At 36.2% G+C, this 20,043-nt stretch overlaps 2 protein-coding genes across 2 annotated transcripts in view; one reads left to right on the top strand and one right to left on the bottom strand.

Moving 5' to 3' along the window:
* Positions 1-126: 126 nt before the first annotated feature.
* Positions 127-5,465, top strand: LOC145527241 (centrin-4). Its single transcript, XM_081544926.1, has 6 exons — positions 127-194; positions 1,335-1,475; positions 2,061-2,189; positions 2,800-2,937; positions 3,116-3,254; positions 4,066-5,465. Exons 1-5 carry the CDS (start codon positions 162-164, stop codon positions 3,203-3,205), a joined length of 531 nt encoding a protein of 176 aa, XP_081401052.1. The 5' UTR covers positions 127-161; the 3' UTR covers positions 3,206-3,254; positions 4,066-5,465.
* Positions 5,466-6,438: 973 nt separating this feature from the next.
* LOC145527245 (uncharacterized) overlaps positions 6,439-20,043 on the bottom strand; it is a 169,059-nt gene continuing 155,454 nt past the window's right edge. Inside the window, exons 15-18 of the mRNA XM_081544930.1 lie at positions 17,817-17,947; positions 11,186-11,258; positions 6,697-6,977; positions 6,439-6,555 (exon numbers count right to left, since the gene is read on the bottom strand). Coding sequence (XP_081401056.1) covers positions 6,902-6,977; positions 11,186-11,258; positions 17,817-17,947 — 280 coding nt within the window. The 3' untranslated portion in view covers positions 6,439-6,555; positions 6,697-6,901. The remainder of the gene's footprint in view (positions 6,556-6,696; positions 6,978-11,185; positions 11,259-17,816; positions 17,948-20,043) is intronic.

Here is a 20,043-nt window from a genome sequence, read left to right as displayed (position 1 = left end):
GAGGGTCTTCTTTTCTTACTATTGGGTGAAATGACTGTCAGTCAGTGGGGCAAAAAGCCTGGATAGGCGGAGCTGTAGGAGTGATCCGCGACAGCGGCCTTAGCAACGGTTTACGGGCAGTGAGCTACTGTTGGGCAGCTCGGCTGGCGGTTAAAGCTGGGATGTCCCGGCCGGGGGCGCCGCTTGGAGACATGGTGAGTGGGAAACTGCGACTTCTTACTGGGACTGAGGCTGAAGTTTCTCCCTGAAATAAGGAAGTTTTGTTTGATTTTTGAAATGTATTATTCGCCTCCTTTCATTATCCTCGAGTGTCATTAGTAACCCCTCCATTCGTCGCCGAATAGAAGCTCACTGTCCGTGGCTCTAGGGACGGAAGAGCGGTTCTCCAGTTAATTTTTTCCCTTCTTCAACCCCAGCAACCGCTTTACCGATGGCGCTGGAGACAGGAACCACTCGCTAGCCAGAAACAAGTTGAATACAGAGAATAAGAGGCTTTAAAACTGTTGAAGGATATGGGCCTCTAGGAAAGACATCCGGAACTCTGAAAAAACTGGTTGGGGAAGCTACGACCTCTGCCACTGGAACTACTGAAGACCACACCAGTGTAGCTGCCGTCGAGGGATCAAGAATCCGCTGCTACCACGACCAGCTCTTAAGATATGTGAAGCTGGTGTCTAGATACATAGTGACATGGAATCTCTGATACTACTGCCTCTTATCCCAGAGCTGGAGACAAGATACTGAAATGAGGCTACAACAGAAAATGGCAGATAGCAGGAAGATGACCTCCATCTTCCTTGAATATTGATAATTGGTCCAACCTTTATTCTTCTCCAGACCCCTGAAGTAATTGTTTTAACCTGAAAAATGTATTTTTTCATTTCCCAGTCTGCAATATAGAAAAGTATGTGAGAAGGTGGGAAAAGATAGGCTGTTTCAATCAACCATATCTCACACATTTTATTATGAGACATACAGGCACAGATGAAAGTAAATATGCCTTAAACACTGCTGTTTGGATATACCAAGTAAGGCCAATTTTTTCCCATATAACATCTACTATTCTGGCATGTCTTCTTTGCCTTTTCTGCTTCTCAAAGGGCACTGATTTGAAAGAAAAACCCAAGATGTAAAAAAGAACCAGGCTTTCCAGCAAGATATGAATAACTTAAAGCATAAATGTAGCAAAGGTAAAGGGGAAAATTCTTGAAGTTCATTATATGGAATAGGATGCTTGAATATGTTTATTATATTTAGTTAGTTCATTAATTCTGGTTCTGGTACTTCTCCCAGTTACACAGTTTATCTTTCACCCACATGTGTATTTATTACAGGCATCCAGACCAAGTTCAGACCAATGGAAAAAAAGTGCAGCAAAAATTGAATTGAATGAAACTCAAAAGCAAGAAATTAAAGAGGCCTTTGATTTATTCGATGTTGATGGGTCTGGAACCATAGATGTGAAAGAACTGAAGGTTCTGAAATTACTTCTAATTCTGAAACATCTGAAAAACCTTATCCTTGATTTGTTGCAATCTTTAAGTCTTTCGTTAACAGTAGCCTTCTGAAAGCTTGATATAAAATCTCTTTAAGTGCAGACACCTACCCCTTTAGTGTATAGACCTGGCGTGCACTAACCAAATAGTATCTTGTTAAGCATTTTACTCTTGCTTTATGAATGAGTAGGTCAAAGCCTTAGTGATAAAGAAACTGCTTGCCAATTCAAGAGACATAAGAGATGCAGGTTAGATCCATGGGTCAGGAGGATCCCCTGGAGGAGGGCATGGCAACCCACTCCAGTATTCTTGCCTAGAGAATCCCATGGAGCCTGGCAGGCTACAGTCCATAGGGTTGCACAGAGTCAGACATGACTGAAGTGACTTAGCACTCACGCACGCAGGCCAAAGCCCATCATGAGACTGGAACCTAAGCGTGCTAACCTGACTTTCTAGGTTTAAGCTAGTCCAGAGTGAAAAAGAGAGACTCTAGTAATTAACAGGTAATGTAAGAGCTAGGAATGAGACTGTGGCCAGTTGTAACTTATTTACTTTCTATTTCAGATTGCAATGCGGGCCTTAGGATTTGAGCCGAAGAAAGAAGAAATTAAAAAGATGATAGCTGAAACTGACAAAGAAGGAATTGGCACCATTAGTTTTGAAGAATTTTTTGCCATAATGAGTGTAAAAATGGTATGGTAGTGATTTTGTTTTTCAGTGAAATACAAGCAATAGCCTTCTACATTTTTTGGCGGAAGCAATCAGAGGAAAATTGGAACTTGGTCCTTAAAGATGGGTAGGATTTAGACAGATAGGAATAACAAGATTAAAGACATTTTATGGGTAGTAAGACTGTCCGGTGTGAGAAGAGGATTTTTGTTAGGAAATAATAAGGCTATATGGCTGGATAGAGAGAATGGGGCCAGCATTTTGAAGGCTTGAAATCAACAAACAATTTATTACCTCTTTTTCTCAGGCACAATCCTAGAGTGCACTGAATGAGACAACATCCCTATTGTCTTGGAGCTTACATTTTTGATAAGGGATCTCAGTTACCTGAGGTCAATAAGAGATAGATTCTCTTTGTCACTCTGTGGCTCTTCCACTTAAATAAACCTTGAGTTTCAGTACCTTGAGGGCAGATGTGAATGCACTGGGATAATTGCCAAAAGTCAGAAGAGCAATAAATAAAGCTCAGTCTCCCTGCTATATTTCTGTTCTAGACCTCAAAGACCTATACATCTAGACTGATCAAATAAATAAATGAAAGACTAATGACATTTAGTTGTTTCTGTTTTTAAAGAGTGAAAAGGATGAAAAAGAAGAAATGCTGAAGGCTTTCAAATTATTTGATGATGATGATTCAGGAAGTATATCACTGAACAATATCAAGAGGGTTGCTAAGGAACTAGGGGAAAATTTAACAGATGATGAACTTCAGGTAAATTTCACTTATTTGTATAATTTATAACATACAAGTTAATCTATATAATTTTTAGTTATATTCTTTGGTTATATTAATAAATTTAAAATTTGGTTTTGAGTGTGTATTTGAATGTTCATTTATATCATCCCTTTTTAGTAGATTTCACATATCCTATTTACATTTCGTTTTACAGGAAATGCTTGATGAGGCTGATCATGATGGGGATGGAGAAATAAACAAGGAAGAATTTTTGAAAATGATGCAAAAGACCACTCTTTATTAATACCGTCTTTTGTGCCTCCTGGAAAGTTGTTAACAAGTTTGTATTTGTTGTAAGTTCCATAATAGCTGAATGTATTCATTTTCAGTGTTTCAGTTTATATACATAAACTGGTTTCTTGATGTCTAATCCATATGAAAAGTTACATGTTGCTACCAATATGTTGTTAAATCTATAACATCAAGAAATAAAAGGTAGTGACTTCCTTAAACTATGAATCTGAAGAACAGTATTAATTACAAGTGTTATTTTTAGAGCCCCAGGTTCTAAAACTTAGATTTTTTTTTAATTTATGGAAATTGGCCCCACATCATACGAGTTTGGCAAGCCAGCCATTACTTTCCCTATTATTTTCCTTTTGTGCAACTCTAAAAATGAATATTTGCTTTTAAACTGATTATTCAGATATGTGAAGTCTTAAATAAAACTGTCTGGTAGCTTCATTATTTGCTAATTTTCTTCTTTAAAGAAATTTAAAGCAGCACTTATATCATCCAGATTTCCCTACTCATTTGGCCCTGTCAGCATTTCTTTAATAGCTGTGTCCCTAGGACAGGTGCTAGAGATTTTACTTATGTTGTCTCAGTTACTATGTAAAAGCAGCACTAAACACACACACACAGTATTAACTCCATCCTACTACATATGAGAAAACTAAAGATCAGAGAACTTAAATTTTAAAATTGCTCATTTGCCCACAGATGATAAAAATATGGATTCTTAATCTTATAACCTTACTTTTCATTATGGTGCTTCCCTGTGGATAAAAACTCTTAGGATATTTGTGTATTTTCTCATTCATATAATAATATGGCCTATTGTAATTTAATTCTGTTCTGTTTTTTTTTTTTTTTTAATGAAAGAGACAAACTGTTGGGGGAGTCTTTTGACCCCCACTGGGTTGCATAAGAATGAGCCTTGGACCCAGAACACATCCTTACAAAGAGATGGAATCCTTACAGCATGTGCTGGGCTTGTCACCTTGTCTGCAGTTGTCTTTCCCTGTTTCAGACTCGATGAGTACCACTTTGTTCTGTTTAAGTACATGTATCGTGGCACGTGGCCAACCTCAGTGCCTATCTGTCCCCTTTGGGGAGAGGATGGGGCTCTTCTGTTGCACAAGAGAGTGAGAGTGAAAGTCGTCCAGTAGTGTCCGACTCTGTGACCCCAGGGACTATACAGTCCATGGAATGCACAAGAAGGGTGTGTGTTGGCCAACTGCCCTGTGTTGGCCTCTTGGATGGACCTGCTGGCCAGATTACACCGATGCTCAGTATTGAAGCTGATCTTGCTCTACCGTTTCTCTATTCAAGTAAAGCATTGTTCCAGCCAGTACTTAACTGCGTTGGTTTTCCTTAGCAACTCTTGATACCAAGATGTACTGGGTAGAAGTGCTTCAGGCTTCTGCCTCAGCTAATCGCAACAGATGTCACTTGCTGGACACAAATGCTTCCTAAAATCAAGTAATGGTCTTTTGAACAAGAAAGGCTGGTAGAAAAATGTTACTTTAAAATTGCCCTAATTTATTTTTAGCTCAACTGAAATGACTAAAGTTTTTGTTTTGTCAACACAAGAGAGGTTTTTGTTATTTGATTGAAGCTAGGTTAGCATATGCTCATGAATGTTCTTAAGTGTTTCACAGTCTTTTTAGTTCCTAATTCTATAGTATTTCCTCTAAAAATATATATACCTGCTAAACATACTTCACATGTGAAAATTATGGCCTTTAAGTTGTAAAGAGATTTATATTTTTAAGCGGATAATACATTTAAAAATATACACGAAAAAGTTCAAAGCTCCAATTCTCCTCAGAGATAACTATTTTTACCAATTTCACTGCAAAAAATCCACATACATATGCAGATGAATAAAGAATGTTTTCTCCACAAATGATAGCATACTACATATATATATATTACTTAAAATATTTCAGTGATAATTCCAGAGCAATACAAATAAAATGACTCATTCTAATGGCTATATAATATCATAAAGATTACATTTTATATAACAGCCTTCTATTGATGGACTTTTTTTTAATTTCTAATATTTTCCTTAACATCCTTATATATAGATGTGTATATACATGTGTGTATATCTGTAGAATTAATTCTTACAAGCGAAATAATTGGGTCAAAAGCTATATGCATTTTTAAAAAATGTCTATTTTGTAACTGGAGGATAATTGCTTTACAATATTGTATTGGTTCCTGCTGTACAATGTGTATCAGTCATAATTATATATTAAACATTTTTTGATAGATCTTGTTTTTTAAAACTATTTTTGCTAAATATATTCTTAATAGTATATGAAAATGCCCATTTTTTAAATAAGGTATTACCAACCTTTTTGATTTCTGCCAATCTAACAAGTTTCAAGTCATATCTCATTGTAGCTTTAAATGTTCACGTCTCTTGAGAGGCATTGAATATCTTTACACATTTAGGATCCATTTTTTCCTTTCTGTGTATTGTCTATCCATGTCTTTCACCTATTTTTCTGTCTGATTTTTTAAAATATAGGGATTTCTAGGACTCTTTTATGTACAAAGGAAATTAATCTTGTCATGTTTTGCATGCATTTTTCCATTTGTAATTTGGCTTTTGATTTCGTTTATGGTTCTGTTTTTAAGAAGTTCATGAGGTTATTTCTATAGATGTTCAAACTATGTAACCATAAGATGGCAATGATCTGTCTTTTAACATTATTCTCACAATAAGTATATTTGTCCTACCAGATTGTAGTCTAATTCTGAGAGCTAAAAAGTAGGGGATGAGGTGATAATTTATCACACCATAGAATTTTCCATTTGAAAAATAATCATCTTTTTAGTTGAGATGATCTGTAGGGAGAATATTTTTAAGCATTAGATATGTTTGAGTTTGCTTTATGTTTGACTGAACCCAACTAAAGTGCCTCAAACTCTAAAAATGGCCCTGGAAACCCTGTTAGAAGAGGAAAGTCCAGGATGAGGCCAGAACTTTTGAGCTGTTTTGGAACATACTCAGGCTTCTATGACTACTCTGGCAGAAATTAACTCCTTAAAATGAGGTGAAATTTATTGGGATATTTGCATCTCAAAAATGTTTCCCTACCAAAAATACTTTTTTGAGATTTATAGATTTCACTTAAAAAGAAAACAATGAAAATTATAACTATTTTATGGTTTCACAGCCAGATAAAGGCAGATAATAACGAAAGATGATAAGACAAAAGGTTTGAATCATTTTAGCTAAAGATCTCAGAATTCACTTTTATCACAGAACAAATTAAAACTTACCTGGTTTTCCACATTTTCCTTCCTCTCCTGGGAGCAAGATCAAATCCAACAGTAGAGAGACAATTTAAGAACCTGCCATAAAGGTGGTTGACATTAGAATAATGCTTACTAAAAGAAGAATCATCTCAATCACTAATCAACATCAAAGATTTTTAGATTGTCTGCTAGTAGAAAGGGTTATGAAGGATCCAATGGATTAGATGTGGATCATACCGTGTCTAAGTTGGCTGGTAGTTCCCGTGGTAGGCATCTTCTGAAGTGGTTCTCAATGATCCCAGTTTCCTGGTATCCCTGTCCTTGTGTAATCCCTTTGTTGAGTGTTGAGTAGATCTAGTGAATGGCTACTAATGAATAGAATATGGCAAAAATCATGGGCTGTCTCCTCCAATATTAGGTCTTAAAAGCCTGTGACTTCCCTCTACTGGCAGTCTTGTCTTTTCTTTTTTTTTTTTTTGCTTGCTCTGGTGAAGCAAGTGGCTGTGTTTTGATCTGCCCTGTGAAAAGGAACACATGGCAAGAAGCTAAGCATCGGAGGAACCTAGGCTTTTAGTCTGTCAACAAAAAACTGAATCCTCCCAGCAACCATTTGAAGGTGCTTGAAAATAGATGCCTCTCTAGTTGATCTTTGAGGTAGACTGCAGCACCTGTTGGCCCCTTCATTACAACCAGTGAGAATCCCTGAAGCAAAGTGAGAATCCCTGAATCCCTGAAGTGAAGAGGATTCAGTTAAGCCATGTCTGAACTCCTGAACTTTAGAAACTGTGAGTGATATTATTTTAAGCTACTAAGTCTTGGAGTAATTAGTTACATAGCAAGGAATAAACACAGTCCCTCATCTTGAAGCTTGGGTGTTGACCTCTTATCTGTCTTGCTTAATAAAGAAGTAACCAAGTAACAATTACAACTATCCATACTAAAGAATTGATGCTTTTGAACTGTGGTGTTGGAGAAGACTCTTGAGAGTCCCTTGGACTGCAAGGAGATCCAACCAGTCCATTCTAGAGGAAATCAGTCCTAAATATTCATTGGAAGGACTGATGCTGAAGCTAAAACTCCAATACTTTGGCCACCTGATGCTAAGAACTGACATTTGAAAAGACTCCGATGCTGGGAAAGATTGAAGGCAGGAGGAGAAGGGGACGACAGAGGATGAGGTGGTTGGATGGCATCATGGACTCAATGGACATGAGTTTGAGTGAACTCCGGGAGTTGGTGATGGACAGGGAGTCCTGGCATGCTGCAGTCTGTGGGGTCACAAAGAGTCAGACATGACTGAGCGACTGAACTGAACTGAACTGATACTAAATAAAGAGAAGATTAATTAGACTTACCACATGAGAATATAACCATAGAGCAACACCATTTATTAGGATGCTTCTGTTTTCTGATTACTCACTTTCAACCACATATATGAAACTCAGCAAATTTTCTCCCTCATTTTTGTAGCTTGGTGCCTTAGTCTGTTTGGGCAGCTAAAACAAAATACCACAGAATAAACCATAGAAATATATGTGTCATAGTTTGGAAGTCTGGAAGTTTGAGATCAGGCAGGACAGCATGGTCAAGTAAGGGCTTTCTCCATTGGAGGCTTTTCATTGGAAGAGGTTAGGGAGCTCTGTGGGATCTGTTTTATAAGAAAACTGATCCTATTCATGAGAGCTCCACCATCATGACCTGATCATTTCCCAAAGTCCCCACCAACTAATAGCATCACCTTTGGAGGTTAGGACTTAAACATATGAATGCAGGGTCTAGGGGTGGGGGCACGCATAAACATTCAGACCATAGCACTTGGATTGTAAGAGAACTTCAGCCCACCAATGAGAGGACTCCTAAGAATTTTCTATTGAAGGTTGTTCCTGCAACCCTGAAGCTGCCGCTCAAATGACCCTTTCCTCAGAGCCATTGGTTGTTATAAATGTCCTGGAGTTCTGATTGATATTTTAGTTGCTAACAAGCAGTTTGCTGGCAGTGAAAGTAACTACTGGCCTCAGGCAGCACTAAAATAGGGGATGATTTCAAGGCTGGTGCTGATAGAGTCTTGGCAACTATAAAAACAGACTAACAACAAACACATCAAAATGGATGAAAATGCATATTGGATGGATCACAATCAGGCCTGGGAATAAGCAGCAAGCCAAGGAAACAAGAATATGTAGCAAAATCTAAACAATTCTTTAATTATTAAAGAAACTGAATCTGAAAATTAAAATGTTTCTGCAAAGAAAACTCTGGTTCCAAAGAGTTTGTTGGTGATTTCTGCCACTTAATGAAGAGAATATTTAATTTTTTCAGAGAACAGAAAAAGAAATAACTCTTCCAAACTTGGTTTGTGAGGTCAGCAAAACTTTTTTACCAGGAGCTACAAGGACAATGCATTTTAACCAAGTTAGGTTTGTTTCAGAAAAACAAGATTTGTTTAGCATTTGAAATTTGATCAATGTAATTAATGTATCGCATTTTAGAATAAAAACCGAAAATCATGTGATCATTTCAGTAGGGAAAAAAATGTTGCACCTGATAAAATTTAAACTATATTCATTATAAAAACTGTGGCAAACCAGGAATAGGAGAGAATTTCTGTTAACTATATGAAGGTATCTTCAAAACCTTTAAACATCATCTTAATTGCAAAACATTCAAATCTTCCTCTCTGAGCTGAGGAATAAGAACAGAATATCCTTTATTGTTAACTTCTGTTCAACACTGTACTGATGAACTAGTCAGTAGAGGAAGAATAAAGTTCTTTTTATTTGCAGATGACATGATGTATACACAGAATATTCAAAAGAACTTAGACACTGCTGGATGCAAGGTTGTTATATAAATGCAAATATAAATACAATTGTATTTTCACATACCAGGCACAAATAACTGGAAAATGAAAAATTTAAGAGACTAATATAATAGTTTTTATAAAAATTTATATATAAATTTATAAAATAAAATATAAATTTATATAAAAAATATAAAAATCCTATAGGTAAATCTAATGAAGATACAGAGGTCTTCTATATCAAAATTTATAAAAGAATATGGAGAGAAATTAAAAAAGACTTTAATAAAAAGAGGAATATTAAATTCTGTTCATGGATTAAAAGACTCTATATTATAAAGATGTCAGTTCTCCCAGTAATGATTATAGATACAGTGCAAACAAAAACCTAGCCTGTGTGGAACCTGACAAGCTGAATCTAAAATTTATAGAAATCCAGGAGGTCAATACACACTTGAAGAACAAGGTGAGAGGACTAGCTTGCCTGAATATCAAGATTTACTATAGAGTCATGGTCAATGAAATACTGTGTGATTTTTTTGTTACTGGCCGCACCTGCATGCCATGCAGATCTTAGTCCCCTGACGTGGTATCGAACCCGTGTACCCTGCAGTGGAAGTTCTGAGTCTTAACTACTAGACTGCCAAGGAAGTCCTATAAAATAGTATGGTGTTGATTAGGAAAGAGGAATGAACCAATTGAATAGAACAGAAAGTCCTGAAACAGAATAATATGTTGATTTAAGAGAAATCATTTCTGTGCAGATCAGTGAGACATTTTCATTATAATGAATGGTTCTGAGTCAACAAATATCCACAAGGAATAAAAGAAAACATGACCTCAAACTCCCATCATACAATAAAATTAATTGTAAATGATTGCTGATCTGTACATGGAAAGAATATAAAGCTTCCAGGAGATAACCTAGGAAAATATCATCATAATCTTGAAATCAGATACTTAATTAGGATACAGAAAGCACTAACTTTAAAGGAAAACAATGATAAGTTGGACTATATTATAACTAAGAACTTCTCTTCATAAAAAGAAAATATGAAGGGACTTTGTTGGCAGTCCAGTGGTTAGGCTTCCATGCTTCCACTGCAGGGGTTTGGTTTAATCCCTTGTTGGGGAACCAAGATCCCACATGCCACATGGTGTGGCCAAAAAATAAAAAAAAAAACCAACAGGACAGAGAGGATATGAAGACATAAGTTACTAAGTGGAAAAAAATATTTTCAATAAATATACCTGACTAAATACTTATATGTGGAATATATATAAATAACTGCTTAAAAATCAGTAGGAAAAAGATGTGCTCTTATACTCAGTCATGTCTGACTCTTTGTGACCTCATGGACTGTAGCTTGCCAGGTTCCTCTGTTCGTGGAATTTTTCCAGGCAAGAATACCGGAATAGGTTGCCATTTCCCCCTCCAGAGGATCTTCCCAACCCAGGGATCAAACCCACGTCTCCTGAGTCTCCTACATTGGCAGGTGGATTCTTTATCACTGAGCTACCTGGGAAGCCCCAAGAAAAAGATAGCCCTATTTAAAACAATGAGCAAAAGACTTAAACAGACATCATAGAAGAAGATACCCAAGTGATCAAAAACCCATGAAAATTAATCAAAATAAGGAATGTTTTATGCTGAATAATGGCCTGTCCTTGTTCCTGAAAAATATGTTATCTTCTTCTATGACAAAAAAGGACTTTGCAGATACAATTAAGGATCATGAGATAGATTTCCTGTATTATCTGGTGGGCCCTAAATGTAATCACAAGTGTCCATGTAAAAGAGAGGCAGAAGGACATTTGACACATAGAGAGTAGTCAATGTAACAATGGAAGCAGAGAATGGAGTGACATGGCTAAGGAATGCTGGCAGCCACCAGAAGATGGAAGACTTAAGGAGTAGATTCTCACCTGTTAGCAGTGTATCCCTGCCAACTTCTTAATCTTGGCCCAGAAACTGATTTCAAATTTTTAGACTCCAGAGCTGTGAGAGAATAAATTTCTGTTACTTTAAGCTATCAAGTTTATGATAATTTGCTTCAACAGCCACATGAAACTATTATAAGGACCATGCAAATTAATGTCACCATGAGAGCATTATAAATCTACCAGAATGGCTACAACTGAAATAACCAATAATTCAAAGTATTGGCAAGAATGTGAAACAACATGAATTCTCAGCTACTGCTGTTAGGAGTGTAAATTGCTTCAACTGCTTTGAAAACAGGTGGCATTATTCAATAAAGAGGAACATATGTTATGATCAGCATGCCTTCCTAGGAACATATCCAACAGAATTGTGTGCACGTATGGGCCACGAGACATATAAAAAATGCTCATGGTATCAGTATACATTATAGCCAAAAACTACAAATACTCTAAATGTCCATCAATAGTAGAATGTATAAAAATACATCTATATGGTTATATATCTATCTAGCTAGCTCATGATAATGAAAAAACAAAGTCACCTATATGCAGCAGCATGGGGGAACTGCAAAAAGCATTGACTGAAAGAAGCCAGGAACAAAAGTATATGTTCTTCATAAATGCAATTTCTCTAAAGTTCAAAACCCAGGCAAATCTAAACTGTAGAGTTAGAAGTCACAATAGTGATTACCTTGGGGAAGAGGGAGGAAGCAGGAGATAGGAGGGGGCTTGCAGGGAATTTCTTAAGTGTTGGTAACTTCATATACCTTGGCTTGTGTAGTCATTACATAAGTGCTTACATTGCCTCAATCCACTGAGTTGTTTATTTGGTTTGTGCGTTTGTGTGAATGTTGTACTTCAATAAAAAAAAAAGTTGAAAAAAAACATTCATGTCTACACTGTTAGGCATCATAAGTTTGTGTCACTTACACTGGTAATGTAGAGAGAGTCCTGTGTGAGGGAAGTTATTAGCCAACATGTTGATAGACCAGAGCAGGCTGCTAGACATTCAGCTGCAGAAGGATCTAGTGAACCTTCATTTGTTGTCCACTCCTATTAACCATCAGAGCCAATACTGGAAAGAAACTATGTTTGTACTGAATATGAAAACCTTTTTAATTAAGTATAGCTCTGTTGAGTCTTAGTTAGATCCCTTTTTTTCAATGCTAACATTGTTTATTTATGCCCTATTTTTTCCTTAATTGATCTTGCTAGAGGTTTTATTAGAAGTGTCAAAGAACAAACTTTTGAGTTTGTTGATCCTATTATATAGAGAAGGAAATGGCAACCCACTCCAATATTCTTGCCTGGAGAATCCCATGGACAGAGGAGCCTGGCAGGCTATAGTCCATGGGGTAGCAAGAGTTGGACATGACTTAGCAACTAAACCACCACCACCATCCTGTTGTATCTTTTCTATTCTATTAACTCTAGCTTTATTGTACCATTTCACACCAGACAGAATGACCACCATTAGAAACTCTACAAATAGCAAATGCTGGAGAGGATGTGGAGAAAAACTCTCCTACACTGTTGGTGGGAATGTAAGTTGGTACAACCATTGTGCAAAACAGTATGGAGTTTCCTCAGAAAACTGAAAATAGAATTATCATATGATCCAGCAATCCCACTTCTGGGCATATATCCAGACAAAACTCTAATTAAGAAAGATACATTCACCCTCATGTTCATAGCAACACTATTCACAGTAGCCTAGATATAGAAACAAGCTAAATGTCCATCAACAGATGAATGGATAAAGAAGATGTGGTACATATATACAACAGAATACTACTTGGCCATGAAATAAGACCGTTTGCAGCAACATGGATGCAACTAGAGATTATCATACTAAGTGAAGTGAGTCAGACAGAGAAAGACAAATACTATATGATATCACTTACATGTGGAATCTAAAATATGACACAAATAAACTTACCTATTGGAGAAGGAAATGGCAACCCACTCCAGTATTCTTGCCTGCAGAATTCCATGGACAGAGAAGCCTGGCGGGCTATAGTCCATGAGATTGCAGAGTCGAACATGACTGAGTGATTGTCAAACCTATCTATGAAATAGAAACAGACTCACAGACTTAGAGAATAGACTTGTGGTTGTCAAGGGGGAGGAGGTTGGAGGAGGGATGGACTGGGAGGTTGGAGTTAGCAGATGTAAGCTTTTTATACGGGGTCAGTAAAAAACAGTTCAGTTCAGTCACTCAGTCATGTCCGACTCTTTGTGACCCTATGGACTGCAGCATGCCAGGCCTCCCTGTCCATCACCAACACCCGGAGTCTACCCAAACTCATGTCCATTGCGTCGGTGATGCCATCCAACCATCTCATCCTCTGTCATCCCCTTCTCCTCTGGCCCTCTTTCCCAGCATCAGGGTCTTCTCAAATGAGTAAACAAGGTCCTACTATATAGCACAGAGAATTATATTCATGATCCTAGGACAAACCATAATGGAAAAGAGCATTAAAAAAATAATGTATATGTATGTATTATATAACTGAATCACTTTGCTGTACAGCAGAAATTAACACATTTTCAAATTAATTTTTTAATTGAAGATAATTGTTTAACAGAATTTTGTTTTCTGTTAAACATGAATCAGCCATAGGTATAAATATATCCCCTCCCTCTTGAAACTCCCTCCCATCTCCCTCCCCATCCCACCTCCCTAGGTTGTTACAGAGCCCCTGTTTGAGTTCCCTCACTCATACAGCAAATTCCCATTGGCTATCTATTTTACATATGGGAATATATAAGTTTCCATGTTACTCTCTCCATATATCTTAACCTCTTCTCCCTTTGCTCTTTTCCATATATCTGTTTCTCCATTGCTGCCCTACAAATAAATTCATCAGTACCATCTTTCTAGATTCCATATATATGTGTTAGTATACTGTATTTATCTTTCTCTTTCTGACTTACTTCACTCTGTATAATAGGCTCTAGGTTCATCCACCTTCTTAGAACTGACTCAAATGCATTCCTTTTTATGGCTGAGTAATATCCCATTGTGTATATGTACCACAGCTTCTTTATCCATTCATCTGTCAATGGACATTAAGGTTGCTTCCAAGTTCTAGCTATCGTAAATAGTTCTGCAATGAACACTGGGGTACATGTGTCTTTTTCAATTTTGGCTTCCTCAGGGTGTATGCCTAGGAGTGGGATTGCTGGGTCATATAGTGGTTTTTTTGTAGTTTTTTAAGGAATCTCCATACCATCTTCCATAGTGGCTGTATCAACTTACATTCCAACAGTGCAAGAGGGTTTCCTTTTCTCCACACCTTCTTCAGCATTTATTGTTTGTAGACATATTGATGATGGCCATTCTAACCGGTGTGAGTTGATACCTCACTGTAGTTTTCATTTGCATTTCTCTAATAACGATCCCTGGGTTGAGAAGATCCCCTGGAGGAGGGCACAGCAACCCACTCCAGTATTACTGCCTGGAAAATCCCCATGAACAGAGGGGCTTGGCAGTCCATGGGGTCACAAAGAGTCGGACACAACTGAGCGAACTAAGTACAACACAATAATGAGGGATGTTGAGCATCTTTTCATGTGTTTGTTAGCCATCTGTATGTCTTCTTTGGAGAAATGTCTGTTTAGGTCTTTCTCCCACTTTTTGATTGGGTTGTTTTTCTGGAATTGACTTGTATGAGCTGCTTATATATTTTGGAAATTAATCCTTTGTCAGTTGTTTCATTTGCTATTATTTTCTCCCATTCTGAGAGTTGTTTTTTCACCTTGTTTATAGTTTCCTTAGCTGTGCAAAAGTTTTTAAGTTTAATTAGGTCCACCTTGTTTATTTTTGTTTTTATTTCCATTACTCTAGGAGATGAATCAGAAAGGATCTTGCTTTGATTTATGTCATTGAGTGTTCTGCCTATGTTTTCCTCTAAGAGTTTTATCAGAAATTAACACAACATTGTTAATCAACTATACTTCAATTTAAAAAAAAAGGAACAAGGAAAATACCGATTCTTTTGGTATAGCTGAAAAAACAAAAACAAAAAACATGTCCACGAGTTCTTTGATATTCCTCCTATCAACAGGAAGACTTTTAGTCTTCCTTTGAATATGGGTTGCCCCTAGTGACTTGCTTCCAACCAACAGAATACAATGGAATGACACATGACTTCTGAAGACAGATTAGTAAAAATGATATAGCTTCTGCCAGGCTCTCTGAGCATGCAGCCCAGCCACCATGCTTTGTCAGGCAGCCATGTGGACCAACCACAAGTAGGTATTCTGGGCATGGCCCCATGGAGTCTCTAGCCAATAGCTAGTATTAACTAACTAGCCAAGCAAGTTAGCAAGCCTTCAGATGGTTCCACAGTCCAGACTTTGAGCCATTCTAGCTGATTCTGAGTGGAGACAAGATGTCCCCACCAAACTCTGTCTAAATTACAGATTTGTAAGCAAAGTTATTGCTATGATTGTTCTGAACCAGTAAATTTTGTAGTGGTTTGTTAAGTAACAATAGAATACAACATGTATCCTAGACTTACTACAGTTTACCTTTAATTAGTACTTTTACCAATTCCCCCATATAGAATTTTATAATTATAATCAAAAGTTTAACTCCATTTATCTCTTTTATTGTGCTATTGTCATATATTTTACTTCTATACATATTCAAATCCCCACAAGATATTATAAACCAGTCTGTATTCATTTAGATTACCCACATATCTTTCTGGTGCTCTTCATTCCTGATGGTTCCATCTGAGATTATTCTCTTAAGCCTCAATAACTTTATAGTATTTGTTAACATAAAGATCTACTGGTGATAAACTTAGCTTTTGTTTGTCTGAAAAGGTCTTAATTTTTGCCTTCTTTTTTTGAGTAATATTTTTATTGTGTACACAATTCTAGGTGAGAAGGTAGGAAGGTTTTTTGTTCTTTTACATTTTCATGCCATTCCATTTTGTTCTGATTTCCATCCTTTCTGTTGTAAAGTAAGCACATGCTTTACTGTTGCTTCTTTGAAGGTAATGTGTGGGTTTTTTTTTTCCCCTCTGAGTGCTTTAAGATGCTTTTACTTGTCTTGGTTATTAGCAGCTTAACTCTGATGTAGCCAGGTGTGGTTTTCTTTATACTTTTATTCTACATGAGGCTCATAGCCTATCTAGATTCTGCGGTTTAATGTCTTTTGTTAACTTTGAAACATTTTTAGCTAATATTTCTTCAAATATTGTTTCTGAACTATCATTTCCTCTCTATTTCTAGAACTCCAATATGCATGTTAGACTGTATCATTATTCTTCGTATATCTCTTACACTCTTTTTTTGTATTTTCTATCTGTTATTCTCTCTCGGCTTCAAACTATAGTTCAGTTACTTGTTTTCCAGTTTTTCAGAAGTTCTCTGTTCCGCTATATCTAATAGATTCCAGATTTCTGTTGAAATTCTTCATATTTTCCTCTGTTTTATTGAACCCATTTATTATTTTAATTTTAAATCCTCTGTCTGATTACTTCAATATCTTCATTATCCCAGGTTTATTATTATTGTTATTTTTAATTGTGGCATTTAGTTATTTGGTGTTTTTTTAGCCAGATATTGTGGATAAAACAACTGGAGAGGTTATATTAATAAATGCTGTGATATTTCTCCACAGAAGATGGTTTTCTTCTAGTAGGTATGTAAAATACAGAAGATGACTAGTGAACAACTGCATTTGGAAAAAGAGGTTGGATTCAAATCTTTTATTCATGCTACCTTATTATTTACTCATAAGATTGATCAAATAGCATTATTAAGTAACAGTCATTGAGTGCTTGTTACGTGTTAGGCACTGTTCTACCTCCTTTACATGGATTTTCTTGGTTAAGTCATAGGCTTTCTGGGTACTATCGCCATCATTTTGATTTTACAGATGAGGGAACTAAGAAAATGAGGGTTTAAGTGACTAGTCCAAGATCATATGGATAGTAAATGGCTGCTTTGGACTTGGAGTCAGTGCTTCTAGCTCCGCCCTTCTATTCTTAACCGCTGTGCTCTGCTGCTCTCACCATTCCTCGGAACAAGTGTCGTGTTATAAATGGGAAAGGCTGATAAACCATATTCTCAGGAGAAAAACAGAAAATGAATTCAGTGGTTACTTTTGCTGTTGTTTGGGAAAATTAATGAAGCGATACTTAAGAGAAGCGATAAATCTGGAGAAATAAAATCAAAGAAAAAGAGAACTTTTTAAAACAAAGGAATAGATTTAATTCTTTGTAGATTCAACAATAGAGAGTCATGATATGGCCAAGAGTAGGCAGTCAAGACAAGCAGGTAACTTGGAAGATCAGAGACTAATTACAGTAACGAAGTTATTAATGTTTTATGTATAGGCACCCCCCCCAATATTTTCCCTTGTGTTCTTGGTGATGGTTCATTCTAACCAGACATTTTTAAATTACAAATTTAAATATTTGTTAAATAAACAAAAGAAAGAAGTACAATTCTAATATTAAGAGCTCATATAGTACACCTGTGGTTAATTCATGCTGATGTATGACAGAAATCAAACCAATATTGTAAACCAATCATCAATCAATTAAAATAGATAAATATCTTTAAAAAATGAACTTATATAAATTTCTCTTACCCATGGGAGTCAGAGGGTTGGTCCCACGTAATGGAGCATGGAACAGTCTCTCCACTAGAGGGCGTTGAGGTTTTGTCTCAGTTTGGTGAGTGATGGCCCGGTTTGATTTATGCTTATTCTCAGAGTTTGACCTAAATTAGAGAAGGATTTAAAGAAAGATCAAAATTAAAGATATAATTTATCTAGCACAATCTTAGGGGAAATGTATAGAAGCTGTATTATTTAACATACTTTCTTGGTAAGTAATTATTTATGTTAATAAAAAGTCAAGAGTTTCACTTAAAACTAAATCTGACACTATTCAAAATGTAAGCCATGGAATATACTAATTGAAGATTTTTTAAAATGACTAAATTCTCCCTCCAACACAATTTTGAAGACATTTGACATTTTCTTCTATCTGAGGTAAGAATTCAATTATGTCATGAAAAAATGACTAAAATGGGACTCACTAGATTGTTGACAATGGTTACTTCAAGGGGAGGAGAGTGTGATTAGGGAGAGGGTGAAGATGTCTACATTTTATACACCATAGCTGTGTATGAGCTAAAGTTTTATGAACATAAAGCTTATAATTTAAAGTTTTTAAAATTCAATTGCATTTAAAACTTGGTTAGGAAACTATTATAAAGGGCCCAGGTTCAGTTCCCTGGTTGGGGAACTAAAATCCTACAAGCCACAAGGTGTGGCAAAAAAAGAAGAAGAAGAAATATAAGTCAATATAACCTGCCTAAGGATTTACAAATACATTGTTCAAGTAATATTAACAAGCATTCCACAGTACAACATCAAAAAGGAAGGAAGGGTGTTGTTACACTGTATACCTTAGCATCTCTTGGGTTTTGTACTGAATAGTCATACAGACTCTGAACTCTTAAAAAATGAAACATTTAATTTTTTCTAGCTCCAGTTTAGTTGAGAGTGGAACATTTTTTTTTCTTCATGCTTAACAAAAGAGTCAATAACACAGTTCTATAACACTCAGTTTGGGAAAAAGCAACATACAAAAGAACTAACTACATATAAACAAACAAAAAATAAACAAAACACTTACAAAGTAAATTAAATCCTGGAGTGGAGTCCTTTAACTTTAAAATGAAAGGAAAACATATAGGTGCATTGATCACATTGTTTCCTTTTGTCATTTTATTAGAAATATGCAAATACCTTTTACTTCTCTTAGGAATATATTGTAGATAAATCAAATACCAAACCATATAAAATTTAAGAAGTAAAACGCTATAAATGCGAGTAACAACCTCATACCATCACTGGCTAACACCCTTGAACTACTGTGTTCTGAGGAGTATCTGACGATGGGATGGAAACAGGGTCAGGGCCTTCATGTTTTCACTGCTAACCCAAGCAATACGGCCATCCTTCCTGCCCAGAGAAATAGAGTTAAAACATCTGTTCTCCAGCCCAGCAGGGAAATGTGACAGAAGCATCTAGCCTGAGGACACAGAGCATGTAGAAAGAGAATGTTTTAGGAATACTAATTATCAAAATAGAATTAAAAAACAAATTTCAAACAACCAGACAAACAGGAGGCTAAGTTGTGTGGGGTTTTTTTTGGAAACAGAGATAGGGCTTTGATGATGGAAGCAACAGATGAGAATACTGTGGAAAACACACTTTGGAGAACCAGTCAAATCCAGACAATGGAAAAAAAAAAGGTAATCTGATTTGAGCAAGATGAGAGACCATTTTCTTATCTATGGCTGGCCTAGGGTGTATGTCTGTGTGTGTGACCCAGTCACTGTACATGAGTAATACCACCTTTCCCCCAAGTGTGTATTTTTGGTAAATTTGTAGTATGAAACTACGCATAACTTGCATATTTAGTCATTATTTCTCAAAATAAGTTCAGTCTTCCTCCAAGTCTTTTTTATTTACTTATTTATCTTCTAGGAAATGTAGGTTAAAGGATACTATCAAGTGTCTGAAGTGGGTCAACACAACGTAATCAATGCAGCCAAAATTCCTCAACCCAACTACATAAAACATCATATAATGCATCTGATAAACAATGGATTTTTTTTCTTCTTTGGTCTGTATATGTTAGGTGTTGCAAAAACAATTCTAATTCTTAACGTTCCTTAATATTTTCTACTTATTATTTCAGAATTATATTGTGGAATTCTTCATGTCATCCTTTTTAAAAAAAATTCCTTTTTAAAGAAATCCTTTTTAAAAAAAATTCAATTATTGAGATCAATTTAGAAAT

Source organism: Giraffa tippelskirchi, chromosome 11 (genome assembly GCF_054371585.1).
Source record: "Giraffa tippelskirchi isolate mGirTip1 chromosome 11, T2T-mGirTip1v1.2.pri, whole genome shotgun sequence".
NCBI lineage: Eukaryota > Metazoa > Chordata > Mammalia > Artiodactyla > Giraffidae > Giraffa > Giraffa tippelskirchi.
The sequence above is the reverse complement of the archived record's forward strand: the minus strand, read 5'-3'. Positions and strand labels throughout refer to the sequence as shown.

Excerpts from the sequence above, each read along its gene's own strand:
- LOC145527241 (XM_081544926.1), top strand. The coding sequence starts at position 162 with ATGTCCCGGCCGGGGGCGCCGCTTGGAGACATG. Across the intron at positions 2,190-2,799 it reads CCATAATGAGTGTAAAAATG|AGTGAAAAGGATGAAAAAGA; the intron begins GTATGGTAGTGA and ends CTGTTTTTAAAG. Across the intron at positions 2,938-3,115 it reads TAACAGATGATGAACTTCAG|GAAATGCTTGATGAGGCTGA; the intron begins GTAAATTTCACT and ends TTCGTTTTACAG.